Source organism: Aptenodytes patagonicus, chromosome 17 (genome assembly GCF_965638725.1).
Source record: "Aptenodytes patagonicus chromosome 17, bAptPat1.pri.cur, whole genome shotgun sequence".
Lineage (NCBI taxonomy): Eukaryota > Metazoa > Chordata > Aves > Sphenisciformes > Spheniscidae > Aptenodytes > Aptenodytes patagonicus.
In genome coordinates, this window is record NC_134965.1 from 8629038 (window position 1) to 8650178 (window position 21141).

Genomic DNA, 21141 nt, shown 5'->3' on the forward strand with positions numbered 1-21141 from the left:
AAGCTTTCCTTGGAGAGCATGCCTTCACCAGCAAGCTCCTGCAGGAATAGGAAAATGTCGCTCTCCTCGACCGAGCCAACACTTGGCCTTTCTTTTGATACTGTCAACAAGTGAACTAATTAATCCTAATGAAGGATGCAAAATCATGATATTCCAATTGCCACAGAGCAGGCAGAGTTGCTGAGTGATTCAGTCTGGAGTAGAAAAAATTGAGCTGGCTTTTGTGTTCTCACTTCTCTGTATTCCCAAACTGCTACTTTTTTGCTCTAGGCCTTCAGCTGCTGTGTACCAGGCTAGCAGTGTTAGTTAGGCAGTATCCAGAGTGACTTTCCTGCTGTCCTGGATTTCCTAATCTTCCCCTTTCCTTCTCTCCTCTGCTTTTTTTTCTCATGTTCTTGTTGCTTGGCCAATCAATCCTCTTTTACTCTGTAATGAGAGTTGTTTCTATAGGCTTCTCCACATGACAGGTTTGATAATGTCCCTCATGCTAACTCTGTCACCTCAGGGGGTAGTTTTGCTTTCATTTATTTATTTATGGTAAACAGGTCACAAACTCCATAAGATACTTCTTCCTTTTCATGCAATCTGTTCTCTTGCTTCATTACCTTCCCATTTTAGTATCTGCTGGAGATTTTAAATTATCACTTGCTTTTATAGAAACTTGGAAAGCTGAGCACCTATTTCTGCTGCTCTCCCACTTCATTAGCTGTGCCTGCTGGTTTTGGCATTTAGGCCTTCTACCTCTCGGTAAGGGAGGCTTCTGTTGGTGTAACGGGCTGTTCAGTGTAGCTGTTCTGTACAAGAAAATGGGCAGCTGAGCTTATGGACCTTGAGGAGAGGTGCAATTTGCATTCGTTTTTTGGGTTTGTGTGTGGGGACAACTGACATGACAGAGCCAGAGTGCGTGGTACTGTGCACCTCTGTGATGGAAAGAGTTCCAGCTGTCTGGAGGAGGAGTTCGTGCTGATGAAGCACTGATATTTGTCTTTACCTGCCTCAGAGGCAACATGATCCACATACTGAGATCTTTTTGGCTGAGCTTAAAAATGCTCATAATGGATTTTAGTTATAATGTTTATTGTGTGCCAAATTTGGACTGAGGGTTTAAAATCTGAAGTAATTGTGATTACTAACCAAGAAATTCAAGGAAATAATTTTCATAAGAAAGCTTGCAAGCAGAACCAGGATTTCAGAATGGAATTTGCTTGCGTTATACCACTGCATGTTTCTTAATAGTTATTCTGTAACGCTGCAGTTAATACTGGGAGGATCTCAGTGTTTGGGTACTTCAAATTTCAGCTGCATGGTTAAATTTCTCAAGTGTGCTAAGTTGATTTGTAAGTTTAAGCAGCAACAAACATGTTCATTCATACAAGCTGTCTGGAAGCAAGGAATTGTTGAACTTTAATTTAGATTCTCCCTTTTTTCCTGGATTTGATTAGGTCACCAAAGCCAAACTTTTTTGCTCTGATTCTGGGTGCATATGTATAACAATACACGTCTTTTGCAAAACTGCTGACTTAGTATATCGGAGCTAAAATCAATGGGCACTGTAGATCCTTACTAGCTTGTGATATTTTATCAGCAATTTAGGTGCCTTTGTTTCCTTACCTGTAAAATAGATAAGTTATTAAGCTACTGCAATGATTAGCTGATTCTGTTAAAGTAATCTGTAAAAGGTGCAGAGAGTAAGAACAAGACAGAAACTCTAAGACATTGCTATATGGGGAATCAAACCTTACCAATAGCTTTTTTCTGAAATCCTGATTTACATTAGAGGGCTTGTTCGTCTCCTGGGACTTGAACTCCTTGTGCTTCATCAGTTTTCTCTATTAATTTGTCCTAGTTTTTGTTGCTGCTGGGCTCCCCGTGATGCACTCTGTGCAGGTAGGCATACCCCGCAGTTCTGCTTCCATTCAGGTGTTGTCAGCAGTTCCAGTGCAAGTCCCTCTGAAACAAAGCTGACAACTCAGGTCTTTTATTTGCATCACCCTGAAATGCCCCAAAAAGTTCAAAGCAGTGGGGCATTCCTCCACCACCCCGTTGGGGTTTTTTAATTCTAAGGCAGCCTCCAGCACACATCTTCTCCAGTCCTTAATTTTCCTGCACAGCTCTCCATAGTCAGTGATCAGCAAAAATTTAATGAAATGGTTTTCTGTTCAAGGCTCCTTAGCGTTTCTAGCGGATACCTGTTGTAATTCCTTTCCAGTTAGGTGGTAAAATGCAAGCTTTTCCAGCATGTGATCCCTCTCGGACAATAAGCAAAGGGAGCAAGTAGGGTTGTGCAGTATGTTGCCTGTGTAGGTAGTAAGAACTTGCTGTGCTACTTGAATATGGTAATTCTCTATGAATTGTTAATGAATGCTACATTTATAACCTATCTATCAGAAAATTAACACTGAGGAGTAATAAAGAATGGAGATATTCCCTTTTCCCTGAGTCTTTCATTTAGTCATTGAAATAAAAAAAATTCAGTTAAGTAAAAAAGAACACTGAAAGTCTTCTGTTTCCCTTTCAGGGAAGAGCACCAAGTATTGCCTTTTTGACATATTTAGATTTATCTGCATTTTGAATAGAAGGGTGACTGCAGTAAAGCTATCTTCGGTTTGTTGCTGCATCTCTGATGCCTAAGAAAGTGCAGACATTTGAAAATTGCAGAGAAAAATAAACTTTGGATAAATGTGTGCAAAAGCAATCAGACTTTTATTTTAAATATATGAAATACAATGAATATTCCCTCACCACATAGATTTCCTTACTCATTTTGCCTTTTTCTGTGGGTTGGCTTTTTTTTTGGTAGATAGATGTCTGTTAACTCTTCAGTGTTCTGGTCAGAAATGACAGAAATGCTGAAAAATGCTGGTGCCTCTTACAGACTCTTACTTTTGAAACAGGCAGTTTCCTAATTCTATTTTTGACTGACTTAGTGGCTGTTCCCTTGGAAATTTTAAAGTTGTCTGGTCTTCTGAAATTTTGGCAATAGGCACCAGAGGAAGCTGTTTTTCTTGTCTCCTATAGCACGCCATGTTCCATAAAACATATCTGCCTTTTTTCCAAATTTAATGATTCTAGTCTCTTCCAGCAACAAATATTTCTTCTAGTTGCAGGTCAAAGCTGGTAGCCATGCCACAGACTGAGCTCCTCAGGTATATGAGTGGGAACATGAAACTGTATAATAGATTTTTTTTTCCCTGTTCTTAAGAGACTGAGTTCTCCAAGTCAGCACACACAGCTTTCTTGCACTGGTGGAGCCTTTTTGGCAACATCATCTTGTTAACTGAACAGCAGTTGTTTTTGTCAAAATGGAAAGTGGTGCCCCATGATTCATGCTGCAAATGTCCACTAGCTGCTTGAACTTCCTGACATCTGTAGTGGAACTGAGAAAATAGACGTTTGTATCAGTTATGTACAAAAAGGAAGAAAGCGCGGAATAAATGCTGTCCCAAAGCCATGGCCTGACTCCACTAATACCCACTCTCTGATGCAGACTTTCCTTTGTAATTACTTTTGGTTTTATAACTCCAGACAGTAATGTTTCAAGCCTTATAACTGAATTAGAGACTTGCTTTAAAAAGACATTGTTATTGACATAATAGCCTTGTTTATGGAATTTCTCTCCTTTGTAATTAAGATTGTTGTATGCACAAAAGCAGTTAAAAATAGCATAAATATCTCTAAATGCAAAAATATTTTAAATCTTGTTCTTGTGTGAGCCTTTTTTTCCACACGCTCTTTCTGTGCATTTGCTTCTCAAATAGCTATGCCACTAGAAATTCTGCCCTTTGCCCATTCCATTAAGTTGTGTCTCATCCGTATTTGTTCTTGTAAAATTGCACAGGCAGTGCAGGTTGCAACATAAAGCATTTGAATTCCTCAAATGCAATATTTTAAAAATGTATGGATTAGTGGGGTTTGGTCTTATTCTCTCATACCTTGTTGCAGAGTCGTGGGAGCTAGTGGATTGAGCAGCATGCGAGCAATATGCTCACTGTTATTTTGTCTGTCAACCAAATTTACCAGCTGGGTGAGAACCTGGCAGATTCTTTAAAAAAGTTTGTATCACTGCTTGAAATTGTTTTTTCATCCTGGCTGTGTGAAAGTAATTATGGTTAAGGCCCTGGACGGGCCACAGGCTTTCTTTATGACCATGGCCAACTCATTTTAGCTGTCTGTTTCTGAGCTCTTGGTTCATTAAACAGAAAGGCAATTTTTCAGTTCAGAAGGTTTTGTGCTGATTAATTCTTTGGTCTAAGTAAAGAGATCAGATAATTATAGCAATAAGTGCTACCAGAAAACCTCTAAATAAACAAATGTACTGTCTGGTCTTGTTGGGTTTGGGGAAATTGTATGCCACTATTCCAGCCTGTCTACCAAAGCTGAAGCATGTAAATGCTGTGACTGTCTCCTCACATCCAAGCATTTTCATTTTTAGCTTTTGCTCAAGTTGTATTTATCAAAGTTAAAAATATCTTTGCAGATGAAATATAGTAGCTCTTCTCCTCTCCCCACTCCCCTTGTTTCAATTCTTTATTTCTCTTGGCTGAAAGATAAGAAAAACTACTGAGCTGACAATGCTGCTCTCCCACTGAGCCCATACAAACTCACCAGCAATGGCAAAGAGACAGTGTGCTGCAGTCCAAAAAGTGTTTGTTTTCTTCAGAGAAAGGAGCTTTTCAGCAAGGTGTACGCAACTGATGTCCCTCCCATTTATGAGTTCAGGGTCCAGGGACCTGCAGTCGTTTGCTTCCGAGCCAGTATTTTTCAGCTCTATCTGTCCAGTTTTGAAGGTGGTCCATAATCAAAGCAGAGGGAGTGACTTGCAGTCCCTCCGCTGGATACCTAAGTGACCTCATTGCCTATGCACGCATCACTGAATGTAGTGTCACTTCCTCAGGGAGGAGAAACACAGTGCATGTAGATCACAATATCTACAAGAACTTTGTTAATATGAATAACAGAAAGTACTTCTTAATGAGCTGTGAATAATCTCAAAACATCTAAATGTTAGATGTATAAAAATATGGAATGGATAAGTTCTTCTGCCTGTGATCATACAGCCTGTCCTCAGGTACTGAAGAAACTGGCAAAGTAGGCTGGATAGAAGGATGATACTGCGGGTGTTGATGAACTTGGAATAGCACCTGGCATGATTGGTTGAATGTTTAGGGACTTATAACTAATAATGTATGCTTGAGACCTGCCAAACATAGACCATTATCACATGCTAAATAAGTCATGATGTGGTCTTTTTCTTGTTCTGGTGTGTTAAGATCTGAAGGCAAGAGTTCCTCACTCTTAAGAATATCACGAGAAAGTTGGATCCCAAATGCATAACCTTCAGAAGGGATTCAGCTTGGACTCAGTCTGTGTCTTAAGGTTTGGTTACTCTATGATAACAGTAGTGGTGCCAACACTGAACTGAAACATAAATTTACTCTTGGCATAACATTAACTTCTTTTAAGCCCCTTTGGCACCTAGAGTGAGGAGTTCCGGAGTGTGCAGAAAGGTTGAACTATTCAGATGCAGCAGCTCTTTCTAGGCTCATATTGTAAATCTTCTCTATCTCTCTATTATGAGACTACTACTGTAGCGTCAACATTGCTTATATAGTATGTTCACACTGCTGGGAAAGGATCCCTCTCTGCAGTTCAGGAGAGAATTCCTGATCTGTAGTCACAGACTGAATGTCTTAGGTCAGAGACATCAGAGAGTGAACAGCCCCCTCTCTGGACAATTGAACAAAAAGCCCAGTTCTAAACACCTTATGTTTCTGTGTTTGAAATCTAGATTTGACTTCTCTTTGCATCCCCTTTGCTTCCTCCAACTTGATACTATCTTTGCCTGCTTTAACTCCGTTAAGACCTCTGGCCCTTTCCTTCCTGTTTTCAGACACTAAATTCTCTTCAGAAAGCTTAAGAAAGAGGAACGTTCTTGAGCATTGCTCACTCCTGTCCCTTATTTGCTCTGTTCTAAATAAAGAACAGATTGACACTTCTTGGACAGCTCAAGAGAAGTCACTCAGGGCTGATTCTAGTTACTTCTTGTGTAAAAGCCTCTGTCTTAATGTATCTTCCTTCCCTGCACGCACGCACTTTTCCACTCTTTTGAAGCAATGATGGAGGCAAAGGAAATGTCATAAGGTGTCCTGGCTGTGATTGCTGGCACTCTAGGGAAGAGGTTATTAGTGTGGAATATAAAAGCTTCTGAAAGCTGCTTCTGTGGTTTCCTCTGAAAAATGCCTCCTTTCTATGGCCACCTCCTTGCCCTTCCTACGTTGTCTGTACCGCATGTTTTTACTTGATTGGGTCATGCAGCCTAGTCTGGGTTTTATGCTCTCTGCTCAGTGTCCAGTTCTGCTGTTGGGGATGATGGGATATGGAAAGAAACTCGGTCTGCTTTACGGACTGAAGCATCTCAGTGTTTTGGAGATGGGATACAAATGGCTTTCTTGCATAAACCCTCCTTGCTTTGGTGAAAATATAATATTTCTCATTCCCCTGAGTAAGCAAGTGTGCATATGTGTGTGCGTGTGTGTGCTGAATGCCAAAGCATTGGTGAAGCCAGCTCGCTTCCGTATGTGAATCATTTCTCAGGCAGCTCTCTGTGTCTCGCTGCAATGTGGTTTTCCTCTCAGGGAAGCACTCAAGCCCTGAATTTTCAGTCTGGCTTGCACATGCTGTCAGAAGCTAGTGGGAGACGGTCCTCTTTTTAATGCAGAAAAGAGGACAAGCTTTTACTGTAAGTATTTTAATATCTTTTTATTTTTTAAGGTGAGAACTGTATTATCTCTAGAAGGGTTCTGGGACCAGTAATGTATTCTTAGAGTGAATGGACCTGCTTTACTCAACAACACTTTTTTTTGTAGTATCTCACTGTAAAACCAAACTGCATGAAACAAAAAATGTACAGTGCAACAATTCTGCATTAGCTGAGAGTGGGCTGGGGGTGGTCTAAAAGCCATTACAACAACAATAAAAAAATCCCACCATGTGAGCCTGTGAGAGCTGGCTACTGTATTTTATTTCTGCTCAGCTACATAGATCTTAGTGACAGAAGGGTTGAAGCTGTTTCTGTGCCTGTTCCTGCTTTCTTCTCTGGCAATTTAAGGTTGTGCTCCAGCAGTTAAATGAAGCAGGAGCACGAGCAGACTTTCCTCTGCTACTGCATGTTCATATAGTCCACTCAAGAAAGGGCAGAAAGGAACAAGCTGCTAAGCAAATAGGTTTGGCAGCTAGCATCTCTGCAGGGGATCAGTGAAAGCATTGGGGAGCACGCCAGATGGGTACCCTCTTACAACACTACAGCAAAGAGCTGTTCGGATTTTCAGCAGGACCCTTTAATTGTCACAGTTTAACAGTTGTCCTTAAAATTGTACTCTGGACTGAAGCTTGATCATAATAACAACAGTAAAAACAATAGCATTTATATAGCATGTAATATGGCAAAGTTGTAGAGATGTTAATTAAGCCCTGTACGTGTAGCAGTAAAGGATTACTGGTAGAACTGGTTTGAAAACAGGGATTCTGTACTCCTTTCTCCTGTACGCAGTGTAAGTTCTTCTAGATGTCCCCTACTAATCCTTTCTGTAGCACCTCCAAAAGGGACTGTTTTGCATGTTCCTCTTCTACCCTTTCTAAATTATAAACTGCTCTCTGCCCCTGTAGCCTCAGCGGGAGAGAGGACACTTGATTTGCTGAAATAGTGTTCTTTGCACAATTTCACAGATAACTAACACAAGAATACCTCATCCTAACATGCATGGATGTATGTACTACCCCTTCCCTTTCTAGTTCAGTTCTAAAACAATTTCATTTCATTATGTAGCCCCCCAAGGTGGGTCTTTCAGTCCATCAGTGGTCCCCTAAGTTACAGTTGTAAACCGTTGATGCTGTTGCCTAAATCTGTTCTGTTCCTGTTCGGTATGAATATTTTTAAAATGCAGAAGTCCTAGTTTCTCCTGCAGTTTTGGAGTTATGTCCTTGTCTTTGCAAAGAACCCTTTCTGTTAGAAGTTCACACTGCCACTCATATAAACATTCAGAAGTTCCCAGTTTATTAACTTTCAGTGGTCTATTCTGCAGATATTTAATGGAGGATAAATATCTCCTTAAGGGATAGCTTCCAGATCTCAATTATTTCTGTGCATTGTGATGGATGGAAAATGGAAGTCAGGGAAACATCCCAGCATGTGGCAATCTGTGGGGCTGCTCACTTGCGCACTGTGTGACAGATGTGGATTTATCTCATTTTTACTTTTTTTTCCTGTGGGGTTCCTTTCCAAGGCACATGAATGAGTGTCTCTTCATAAATATGCTATTTAGTGAACAATTATGATCCCATTTTCATAAATAGAAAAACTAAGGCATAGAAAGATTACATGGCTGAGGTAGTACAATAAATCTGTGCTGGCGTTGAGGATAGAATCGGGTAGAATCCCAAGCCCCAGTGCGTTGTCTGTGATATCATCCCTCTGTGCTTTGAGAGGACAGGGAACCTGCCAGTCTGTGTGCATGTACCAGTCGGGATTACCGTGTAGCCACATGCTGTGAGTCTCTGCCATTCCAAAAAACATGATCATTCCTTCTCTTTCTTGTAGACGTATCTACCCTCTATGCTACAGAAAAAAGTAATGACAGGTAATTATCAGGCAAACCACTTGTAATTATTCTTAATTTCTTTAGCAATTACATAGCTCTTGCTCTATCTAAAATGAAAACTTCTTTTCTTCCTTCTTGTGGGTTGGCAAAACATGAAGTGTTAACCGTATGTGTCACTTGCTTTGTGCTGTATTTGCTAGGACAGTAGTTCAAAGAACCTGGATTAATGAGCAGTAGCTGCCTTGAAATGGTTCTAAAACATTTTGTTCTCAACCTGCAATATACTGAACATAAATTAAACCATCTATTCAGGGCAGAGTCATACTGGGGAAAGCCCAGAGTGACCTGATTCTTTGCAATTATAACATGGTTGTAACTTCAAAAAGGAAGTTTGGAATCAATGCATCATTTTTACCCTTCCTGAATCTTTCCTTTGATTTATGTCTCCAAAGGGTGGATGTTAGCACTATGTAAACTGATATACTTTCCCTGCTTGTCATACATTGAAGTAATGAGGGAACTACAACTTATAGAAATGCATTCTCCAAATTCTGTAGTGTGGAATCACTTCCTAGATGTAGTTTTGATGTGACTTGATAAAATTTGGAATTTATTGCATAACTTCTGTGTAGGCATTCTGCCACTACATGCTTTCATGTACACTCTCCCAGTATGAGAATATGCTGCTCCGCCTGCCTTCCTACAAATGCATGTTGCCACCCTACCCTTCTGATTTATGTCTTTTCCCTTGCGTGCATCCATCAGTAATGTGATGAACGTGATTCAGAATTGCCACGTTTAAGTCTAAATCTCTGCCCTGGAGTTAGTGAAAGACCATATCAGTCTCTTGTCCTTTCAACCTTACCAAGGCAACACATCTACTTAAACCAGAGAAGCATGGTGGACTGTTCACTGATAGCCAGCATACAGTTGTGCTTCATAGCTTCTTCAGGTATCACATCATGCAGCCAGTAGTTGCCACTGTCCGTCTGGAGGGCTAATGAGCAGAAAAATTACAAATAGGTTGGGATTTTTGTTTTCTTATCCCCATGTTGTATGTAAGATCGGGGTCCTAGGGAGGTAGCATAGTTTCTCTTCTGAGATGTGTAATGGTGACTGGTTAGATAATCAGTGTGAGGAAGGAGGGGGAGGAGATTGAGTATCCATGTACAAACAGTGTAATTTAAATTACAGGAGGAGCATATTCCCAGACATTTCAAAGTATAGCTTTGGCTTGATTTTTTTTTTTAGCATCAGTCACTGTGCTGGATGACAGTTCTGGGTGTTTTATCTAGAAAAGTAGCAAAGCTACCTGTTTTTTCCTGTCTTATAAATGGCCAGTAATATGGAACAGGGACAAGAGAAATGCAGCTAAATAAATTCTTTGTTCATATGCACACGTGAGGATTTTGTTTTAACTTCTGCATTTTTTTTAATGAGATCTAAGAATAAAAGATTGACAAATCCAAAACTCCAGGGAGAACTTCTGTGGAGGAGGGTGGGCAGAAGGTTTTGTACTGCTCTCATCTGTCCGTGCCTGGAAAAGTCATCAATGACCCTAACGGTTGCTGTGGGAAGAGGATTTTATTTTGAGCAATGTTGAGATGTGGAGTTTTACAGTTGCTGACCTGGAGTCTGGCAGTCTTGTTGGGATGGTTTAAGAAGCTGCATTGATGGCCAGAAACCTGTCATTTGTGGCTGGCTGGGACTGTCCTCACCTAGGCCATACCTGATGTAATTTACACATGCTTGTAACCTTTCGGTATATTTATATACTAGTTAATAAATATCAATTTTAGAGAATTATGGAAAACACACTAAGGAAATAAGCAAGAAACACCTTAAACAACACAGAAATGTGACATTGTCTTACCACTGTAACCACAGGTAAAGTAACTTTGTCTTTGGCAGATCAAAGGGAGTTTCCATTGTCTGTGTGGTTCCATCTGATACCATGAAGGGAAGGGAAAGGAACTGGCTCTGCAATAGTTGCTTATACTGTAGAGGAAGGGAGCCGTGTGCCCTGTAAAGAAAACTCTCATGTGATGCCATATTGAAAGTGCTCTTCTGAGGTTTTTTAAGAGTCCTACAGAAGAGCAATTAAAACAAACAAACAAAAAAAAGCAAAGCAAACTGAAACCCAAAAGAGTAATTTTCATATGAGGATACAATCTTCAGGCAATGTTAGCACAATGAAGATTTTGAAGATGTGACTCTTAAGCTATATCAGAGCCACTGATGGTTAAATCCTGGGACTGGTATTTTGTTTTGTGTTTTCTCAATGATTAGTTGGGTGAGCTTGGGCATGTATGTATCTTAATTTCTGTGTATTTGTTTTATATCTAAAATTTCTCAACATTTTAAACTCCTTGCAAAAGCACCTAGCAAAAGCAACTGCCTAGCTGTATTATTATAATACATTTTTCTCCACTCTTGGAAGTTTAAAAAACAAAACAAAAAAACCCACTAAAACCACCTTTGCTTGAGGCATGCATAAAACCAGCAGAATTTGCCCTGCTGTAGCATGCAGTCTGGACATGAACATTTCAAAGTGATGTCTTGTCTCCTGGTACTCTACCAGCAAAACATGAAAATTCAGCTGCAAATGAGATTGGAAAGCAAGTCTGCTGAGGTAGACCAGAGGAAACTGCTGCTCAGTGTTTGGGGTCAGGTTTATAATTGAGTCTCTTTCTTTGGCCAGCAAAAGCAAGAAGAGCCTTAGAGATGAGGTTTTGGGAAATGGACATATCTTTTCTGTTCCTCTGAGTTGTGTTTGGGTGGAAGAAGGTGGTCTGGCTTGTGAAATTTTTTTTGGTGGGCTTTTTAATCCAATTCTAATGAAAGCTAACCTTTGTACAAGCAACAATCCAGCAAGTGTCTCTATTTGGAGGAGTAATGGAGGAAGGTTGCACTGAGATAGCCTCAAAGGCACTAAAAACAAGGTAACGGAAACTAGAGAAAAGAGAGGATGGATGTGTTAGATACAGAAAGACTACACACTGAGCTGAAAGGAGCAGACACACAAGGAAAGCTGCTAAAGATGACCAAAAGAGAGTAAACTGTTTGTTTTTTAATTGTTAGCCCGGTCTCATTTCCAAATAGGTTTTTATCTGTGCCATCTGTCTCCAAGTTACCAATTCCTGTATTGGACTATCAACTTCCCTGGTTTGTGACCCTGGCCTGATACTTGATATTGGCTAAGAAATCAAGATGAGTCATATGGAAGCATCTATCAAGCCTAAAAATTGTTGTTTAAAGTGAATTGATGTGAAAGGCAGAAAAGAATTGTATTTTAGCCCACCTGGCTATCCTGCCATATAGCTTCCTACATGCTACTAGAAAATGCTTTACAGTTTACTGAACTTGTTAGATATTTCTATGTTCCAGTTGATGGTTTTTCTGAAAATAGCACAGATTGATTAGGTTGGAAGGGAAATAGCATAAGCATGATGCAGATTTTATATGCTTAATAAAAACAAAACCAAAAAAAACCCAGAAGAAAATTGTGCTTTGATTTCACAAGAATGTGTAATAAAGGTTCTGGAATAGTCTAACCTTTTGATGTAATGAAAAGTAACTGAATTACAGGAAAATGGCACTGGGGACTGTGGGTTTTAACCCACCGAAGTGAGAATTCCATCCTTTGAGAGTCCTATCTGCAAAGTTGGTACTTATGACCTCATTTTTCAGAAATGCTGGGCATTCACAGGTCTCAATGAACCTGCCATCTGGTACACTATTCTCCAGATCTAGTAGTGAGTTTTCATAATTCTTTTTTTATTCATTTTCCCAAAGCAACTTGAATGACTCTGCTTTAATTTGACTACCCTGTTGAGCGAGTAGTGTTACATACAGACATGAGCACCAAAACCTACCTTGTGTAAAGTACATGGGGTACAGATGATTTGTATCTCTAGCCCCCCCCAACAGGGATTTTCCTATGTAACTTCATTTCTGCAGATGTGCTAATGCTTTTTATTTACTTAATAATGTAACTGCTAGGTTTCTTGATTGTGAAACAATATTGTTTGTCATCGCTCAAACCTATCCTTTTTAGTTATTCAGAGTAAAACAGCCTTTAATAGTCAGCAGAATGTTTCCTAGAAGTTTGTTCTACAGGACTGGTGAATTACTCCTTTGATGGGTAGCCAAGCCTTAAGATCCAAGAGACCTAGTGTTGTCTCTGCTGATGCTGACTGCCTGTGTGAGTTAGGATAAATTCTTAATCCAGTTTTTCTAGCCATAAAATGGAATAATTCTAGGCTGATTCTAAAGACTTTTATTAATAAATGCATGTGGACAGACTAATAAAGAAATGTCTAGGTTCTCAATCTTTAATAAAACAGTAAAATTTCAAGTAAAATGGACTGTCTTTCCACTGTAAAACTTCTGCCAACTGCCAAAATAGTCCACAACAAAATTTTCCAAATACCCTTTAAAAATACCAGTGAGAAAGGATGAACTACATAACATGGCCTGAATTTTTAAAGACTCTGACTCCGATGCCTGCGGGGAATTCTGAGGATTACTGAAAGAAAAAGCTCTGTCAGGACCAGCTTTACATTTTTGTAAACCCCTCCCATTATCTCACTTGCGTCACCTGTTTCAGAGGAAAGGGGTATTCAGACACCAGCACTTATAAGTATAAAAGATTTTAAAACAAACAAAAAAACCACCCTAAAACCCCTGCAGTTTGGAAGTGACTGGCAATAGAACTGATTTTGCTGCTCTGAAGCAACATTGTTGGCATGAACGCCCATTTATTTCAACATGGAGCTGCTGCTTAGCTTCAGTTTCTGCGTGTTTTCAGGGTACAGCTCCAAGCCGAGCATCCTGCAGGGATTTAATTGTGGCCCACTAGTGACCTGCTCTGGCTGATGCCAAAGAAAGACTTTGAATCTTGGGATGGTGGCATTCTGTTGGCTTCATAAGGAAAGTTCCCTGTGAAATGTGAAGAAAGAAATTAAAAAATAAAATCATAGAGTTCCAAGCGTTGCTTAAAGTGAGTCATCTTCCAGGAGAGTGAGCAGAAGCATGTCCCATCTGAAACGTATTGAGACATAATGGGCATAAAACTAGTGATTTTGTCACTGGATTTACAAAAGCAGCTTGGTTGCATCTCTTGTGGAAAGCTGCTTCTCATTCAGATTTCTCTGTGGGTAGCCTAGAGATCAAGTCATAATCTCTCTGAGGCCCTTTTGGAAGGAAATGCTAATATTTTGTTAAAGTACGGTAGAATTCTATCAATAAATTCTAAAGCCACTGGGAGCCATTACCTGGTGGCAGTTTCACAGGTGCAGAAATGCAGATACACAAGGCTTGGAAGGTTGTGTGCAAAAGGGTGTTGAACAATACCCTGTCATAGTAGTTACAATATGAGTACATATACACTACCTCTGTTCTGACTTGTGAAAGGGACAGTCTTCCAAGATCCATTCAGCTGTGGTAAGTTAGTGGTGATCCCATTTCCAAGCTCTCATTCAAGGATCGTTTATGACCATGACTGGCTACTTTCAAAGTCATTTCTGCTGGCTCAGAAGGATGGTCTCTGCAAGCTACTGTTACCAGCCTTGCCCTGAAAATCACATTAAGGAAGCAGGGCTGTCGTTTAGCCATTGCACTGCTGTGCTAAACTGCTGCCTTGTTTAAGATTTGGGACAGAAGGGTACATTTCAGGTGTCTTTTAACCTGAGCTTCTTCAAAAACTGCAGTCATTATTATCTTATATATTAGGGTATATTAGTGGCTTGTATTCGTAGCACTCTGTCCTTACGTGCTCTTATTTTCAGTGTATTTAGCCCTCTTACCTGTTTCTCCACAAATGCTTTTTGTATCTTTCCAGATTTAAAAATTATGTTGGTTTTTAATCGTTCACCTATTAAAAAACGGTGTGTTTTGAGACAACTAGTTAAACTGTATATTTTTTTTAAAATACAATCTATTGCAAACTGTCCCTATATGTGCTGTTTTTACATAAGGATTAGAGAAACCTCTCTTTGCTAATGTTAGGTTTCCTCAATGCTAACTGGCTGCAGCCATTTTATGTATCTAAGTTAATATTTTGGTTGACAGTTCACTGCTATGTACCTAACTCAGTCCATGAGCCATTCCGCTTCACTGAACTTCTGGGTTTCCCATTGTCCCAACTGCCTACAACTTCCGCAAAGTGCTTTTTTTTTTTTGTTTATTTTCCTGTAATGTAATAAATTGAATTTGGAGGAGAGAAAAAGGTGATGTTGACTCTCAGAGTGGATTTCCTGCTCTCATCAAAGACCCACAGGACTTTTTTTTTTAAGTAGTTTTGTTTAGTACTTCTCCTGAAGCAGTACTTCTAATAACTCAAATGTGTGTCACCTACCTAGGAATGAAAGCAGCTTAAGATGTGTGCAGCCTGGCTTTATTCTTTGAAGTACATATAAGGCTTGTGGAAAGTATTGGGATCCCACTTCAGAGATTGTAATCTTTATTTACAGTGCAGATTCAGGTTAGCCAAATACATGAGAAGCCTTACCTCCATCTTTTACAAATGCTGATTCTCATATAAATACATGGAAAACTAATAAACATTAATAAATCCAAATATGCTCTTCTCAATTTTAGTTTCATCTGCTTGGTGTAGTAAAATATTATTAAAATCTACATGGCACATAATTCACCTATCATTATATGAAAAAGCCAGTTTGCTTCAGGCTTCTGGCTGGATTTCTTGAGTTGTGGTTTTGTTTTTGTTTTAAGTACCTCTGCCTTTTACTTCTAACATCATGGTCTAATGAGCATATCACTCCACTGCAACTTTAAAATGCCATGGATGACTCAAAATTGAATTCTTTAGGATATCAAGAAAGCATCTGTACAGCTTAAGGCAGGAAAGCATGAGATACAGTTATGAAGAAATCCAGAGGGTATAATAAAGCAAAATGCATGTGTAACCACTGGATCTACAAAACCCAAAATCTGCATAATTTGGAGATCTAATCAGGAAGATAGTTTGCATGTGTAGTTGCTTGTTCACCCATATAGATACAGTGAATGGTATGCCCATTAAAAAGTATTTATTAAATAATGTAAAGTACCAAAGCTTGCTAATGTAGATCACGAACTGTGGAAATGCTAAACATTATCTATTGTAATATAGCTTACATATCTGTCAGTGCTTTAAAAAAGGCGCCAAGTGATCGGCATAATCATCAACAAAGACTACTCTGCTTTCTCCTCTAATGAGATCAGTTGATGGCTCCATACTGTATGCATTAAGAATTTTAATGGAGTAATGACTATATTTAGTAATAATAACTACTAACTTTTTTATTTCTTTCTTTAGGAGCTGACAGGTTAGAGCTGTGGAGAAAGTAGACAGCCCTCCCTGCACGAGGCACCAAGGATAAATAGAGGAAATGTCACTTGCTAGCTTTGTTCTCTGTAAGACAGCAGCAGAGCACTTGACATTCCCTTCTGCCTCTGTGCAGCAAAACACTCCTTAAATAGACCATCGTGGCACCTGGAAGGTGCTTTCAGTGTCAAATACGACTTGGCCCCAAACAGATGTTTCCCATGAGTTCAGTGAGGGTTCTTATTTGTGACTGTGAAATAAAGTATAAAGCAAATTATGAGATATAAAATGTGACCTAAGCCCTTCTACTGACTCAGCCAGGAATAAATTGTTTCGGCATCTCTGTCAAAAGGGTTGCTGTCCAAGTTCACACTGTCCCAGCTGGACTCCCGCGTGATAAACAGCGTGTGCTTACTGCAAGCGTGTTCTTCTAGCTGAGACACTATGCTGATCTCTGTAGATCTTTTGGTTACCTATTTAACAGACAAGAAGCGAGTTAGCCTCTGCCTACGCAAGACTGATACGCAGTTACATCCTGTGTCAATTTTAGAAAATGAAGCTGCAGAAGAAAAATGTTGCTCATACTGAAGTGGGGGAGGGGAGGAGATATCAGGCAATCTCCCATCTCTCCTGTTCCCAACTCAGACTGGTGGAACTTAAAAAAAAAAAAAAATTCCAACTAATTATGTTACTCTGCTCCTGGTTTGGATTGGGCGATGGCTGGTGAAAATTGATGGCTTTAGATCTACAAGAGATGAGCTAGCTATTTAATTGGCAGCCGTCTACCTACTGAGAGAAACAGACTAGTTGTTCTTGCTGGCAGATCAAATTTATTCAGCTATATCCAAAAAAAGGAATTCATGTCTATTTGCTGATTCCTGGCAGGATTTCTCTCTTGCATAAGCTTATCTCTGAGGAATAGTGGATCTGGATTTTTGTTGTGGAAGTTGTATCAAGGAAGCTGATACTTTTTACCGTGTTTTGTAAATCTTGGTATTGTGAAACATCTTTTTATCACTGTGGCAACATCAACTGCTGCTTCTCTAGATGACTCTGATAAGTTAAAGATACCATATTTTCTGTACAACTGAGGAAACTTGCTTCTCATGTGAGTTTTTAAAAGTGAGTATTATTTCAGTTGAAGATGCTGGATCTCACAATAAGAGAAGTAGTTTTCTTTTTATCCCAAGATTGTCTTCAATTGCTGTGGACTTCAGTTTTCTCAGTTGTTCTTTCATTGTGCTTCAGCATTTGCAGGTGTTCTGCTGTGGTTGATAGAGGTGTCTCACTTATACAGTCCCAACAAAAGTCAGTGTTCCTTCTGTGGTGTTTCATGTTACCAGTCAGTATGAAAAATACAAGTGGCTGCAGCCTGCTCCGAGGGGTTCTCTAGGCTGAGTTTTGATGTGTATAAGAGGGAATAAAGTTTAGCATGGCCTTCTCAGCCCTTTAAACTGATGCCAGATATCTCTGCTGCTCTCTTTCAGATGATATAAAGACAGTTTATATTTTTGTGTGTGTGTATACATTTTTTTTTTTTTTTTTTTTTTTTAGCATCTGCAGACTGAGTTATTTGGGAAGAAAATGAAGAGTACTGCCAGGCCTTGGAGTGCAATGGCAAAGCAAGGGAGTCATGGGGTTGACAGAGGAAAATCGCTTTCCACCACTTCAACAGGAATGAAGACATCAAAGTCCTCGACTTCACTTGCCTTTGAATCTCGGCTCAGCAAGGTACTACCCAGTAGGGACTGTGCAAGCATCATAGCCTTGTTCCAGGTTAAAGCTTTGGTTTAGTCCTGGAACATTACTACACCCTGAGACTTGGAGTGGGCTCAACCACTGTATTAAGCATAGAGAGATTATAGTTGAGTTGTACATTAGATTAATGCACATTTCTGAAAATATTTTGCATGGGATGGGGGAAACACTGTATCTCTACAAGGTATGAGCGGGTTCTCTTACACTGTCTGTGTGTGAGGGAATTGCCTTAACTTTGAAGAAGGAATAAAATAAATGGCAAATTCTTAGTTCAACTGATTGTTACATATGTACAGAAACTGAAAGAGATTTATTAATGGGTTTCCAGAATTCCTAAAAATCTGTGCCTCTCCCTTCAAGGCGAAATATATTAACAAAAGATACTACTTGCAATGGAACAAAAGCATTTTATGAATCCTATCTTTCTATACAGCTGTATTTCAAAAATAGCAGAAACTTCTGTCAAAATAATGTTTTTAAGAAAAAGGAGTAATACACCTGAAATGCTGCTGCATCTGTACCCTTGCAGCCAGCAAACAAAAATAACCTTGTTGTCCAATACAGACCAAGATACCAGTGATGACAATAAACCATGGGCTTCCTGGTTATAACTGTTTCCAATAGTAAAGTTTAGTAAACAATACATAACGTAGTACAGCATTTTAATCAAGAGGAGATCTAAACTTCATTAATCGTCACAGCTTCTCGAGTAAAGGATTAATTTACTTAACTTGCTTTGTAAATTTCCAGATGCTCTGAGCATCTTATCAATGGGATATTTCACTCTAGTGCTCCAGGCAGGTTATGTTCGTCATTGGAGCATTTGCTGTATGACTGAGGCAAGCATCTCCGAAGCAATGCTACCAAAGAGACTAATCAGGAAATCTGAAAGGATTAATTTGTGTATGGTGTTAAATGTAGAGGGTTTTCTTCCTAATTACAGCAAATATCTTTGAATTGTTAATCATCTGCAAATGCAAGATCATGAAAGTGGTTTCCTTGAAGAAACGGGGTAGAAAAAGGCACCATAGTTGCTGCTGTAGAAGAGGGCACATTGAAGAAATTACTTTAGAGAGACTGCAGAAGTCTCTAAAGGTCAGAAAGTTGGATTGTTCCATTCTGCTCCTAAGAGTGAGCTGACAAAACCTCTACCAGAAGGCAAAACATTAGCTGTTTGGTATCCTGGAGCAGATCAACACTTCAGCTATTGAAACTTACGTGCTCACAGGGTCCAGGAAACCACAGACTCTGAGTCAGAGGAAGAGATGAAAGGGAGAAAGAATTGGAGCTGAGAGACTTCATTTTGCTTAAAGATTTTACATTCAGGAACCGCTAAACAGGGAGAGTGCTGCTTGTCTGCTCTTTTCATTTAACCCAAACAGCAGTTTTCAGCCTGTGGTTCGTGGACCCCCTGGGTGTCACCGGACAACTTCAAAGGAAGTGGATTTTGACTTGTGAAAACAGTTTAGGTGTCCCCAAACTGAAAAGGGTAGAAAAAATACTGCTCTAGGGAGACCCTCCAGAGCTTTGGTCTTTTCAAACATGTTTTTAAAGTATTTTTCCTGAAATTAATTAGAGGCTGTTATTAGAGGTACACAGGCTGTTACAGAGGCACACAGATGAGAAAGCAGCTGACCGATGTTCTGAGATAAATTGCTACTTCTGCTTGTTGAAGCAACATAATTTCAGTGTTTCTCCTTGAATCTTAAGTTCATTGTGCTTGAATTGCATGGATTTCTTGAGTACGCATTTAGAGTACACTTGCTTTACCAGAAATCCCCCTCCCAAAAAAGACCACACAACAATGATGGCCCCTTGCTTTCTCATGTAGAATAAAGCTAAGTAAATTATAGTGATATCTGCCAATATTTTTAAAAACCTCATACTGTAAAATACCCTGTAAAGCAAATAGTTTGCCTTCTTCCAAGCTTATGAAATGTATCAGTATTAATCTCTAGAATTCTGCAGCTTGTCTGTTCTGAAATCCAGTGCATTTCTTTGCTGCGAATGATTTCCTTGGTGGTCTCATGAATGAAATGCTTTCTTGTGAACAGACTTTTCAGGTTCTCTCCTACCGAGTCCTACAGTCCCTAGTAAGACAAATAGTGTTAGATCCCACCGTGAGATCATTGGCCATCTTTGCACACTGCTTTTCAATAAGCAAGGAGGGTAAATAGCTGAAATCGTATCATGTTTAAGATAAGGGATTTCCAATTGGTAATCGTGTTAGATCTTGCACTGGCTGCTCTTGCATTTTATTGCGGCAGCCTGAGCTTCTCAGCTAAATGATTTTCAGATTTTTGCTTGGTCTCCAGCATGTTCTTTGTTCATGTCAGAGAACCTGTTTCTGGAGTCCTCAGCATAAGAAAGACACGGACCTGTTGGAGCGGGTCCAGAAGAGGGCCACGAAAATGATCAGGGGGATGGAACACCTCTCCTATGAAGAAAGGCTGAGAGAGTTGGGGTTGTTCAGCCTAGAGAAGAGAAGGCTCCGGGGAGACCTTATTGCAGCCTCTCAGTACTTAAAGGGGGCTTCTAAAAAAGATGGCGGCAAACTTTTTAGCAGGGCCTACTGCGACAGGACAAGGGATGATGGCTTTAAACTAAAGGGGGGTAGATTTAGACTAGATATAAGGAAGACATTTTTTATGCTGAGGGTGGTGAAGCACTGGCACAGGTTGCCCGGAGAGGTGGTGGATGCCCCATCCCTGGAAACATTCCAGGTCAGGTTGGACGGGGCTCTGAGCAACCTGATCTAGTTGAAGATGTCCCTGCCCACGGCAGGGGGGTTGGACTAGATGACCTTTAGAGGTCCCTTCCAACCCAAACTATTCTGTGATTCTATTCTATGATTCTAACCCAGTTTATGATGCCACAAAGTTTGGTGACTCCTGTTTGACAAACAGGGAAAGGAACTGGCCGTTGCTTGCTATTGGAATAGCTCAGAAGTCTCTTCAGAGGATCTAAGGTCACCATTGGGGCAAAACTGCATGATCCAGAGTGGAGAGACAAGAACCAAGCAGATCCTTTTGGGATTGCTGACCTATTCGGTGTGTCAGGCTCTGCAGCTAGCACTTTATCAGCACAGGCCCAAATACCTGATTAAATGTAAACCAGTGAGGAAATATGATGACTGCTGTTCAGAGCAAGATCTGAGAAGCTGGAGCTGCCAGTAGTCTACTCCTGTAAACTATTTTCTCCCTGCCTTTCAATTATTTGCTTATTTGAACAGTCTTTCCTATTTTCATTCTTCACTATTGAAACAGTAGCGTCTCCTAACCCACCTCACAAATATCTAGAACGCAAAACATACAAAAATTAATAAAAAATTCTTTAGTACGGTTATCGAAGCAATAGTCCCATTGGGTTACTTTATGGAAATGTTCCTCTTCTCCTGCGAACGTTGCATTTTGAATTACTTGATGGGAATATTCAAAGTCTTAATCTTCTGGTTGC

General features: G+C 39.9%; 1 protein-coding gene across 4 annotated transcripts in view; it reads left to right on the top strand.

Moving 5' to 3' along the window:
* The window catches only part of SPECC1 (sperm antigen with calponin homology and coiled-coil domains 1), a 102925-nt gene that overhangs the window by 5130 nt on the left and 76654 nt on the right, over positions 1-21141 (top strand). For 2 of the 4 annotated variants that reach the window (XR_012996719.1, XM_076354945.1), the window contains exons 1-2: positions 6654-6739; positions 17482-17658. Coding sequence is in view for 3 of the 4 variants with exons in the window: in XM_076354945.1 (XP_076211060.1) it covers positions 6713-6739; positions 17482-17658 (204 nt within the window). In the remaining variant the exon portion in view is untranslated. Of the gene's footprint in view, positions 1-6653; positions 6740-17481; positions 17659-21141 lie in introns of those variants that run through there. The other 2 variants (XM_076354948.1, XM_076354946.1) reach the window with 2 other exon arrangements.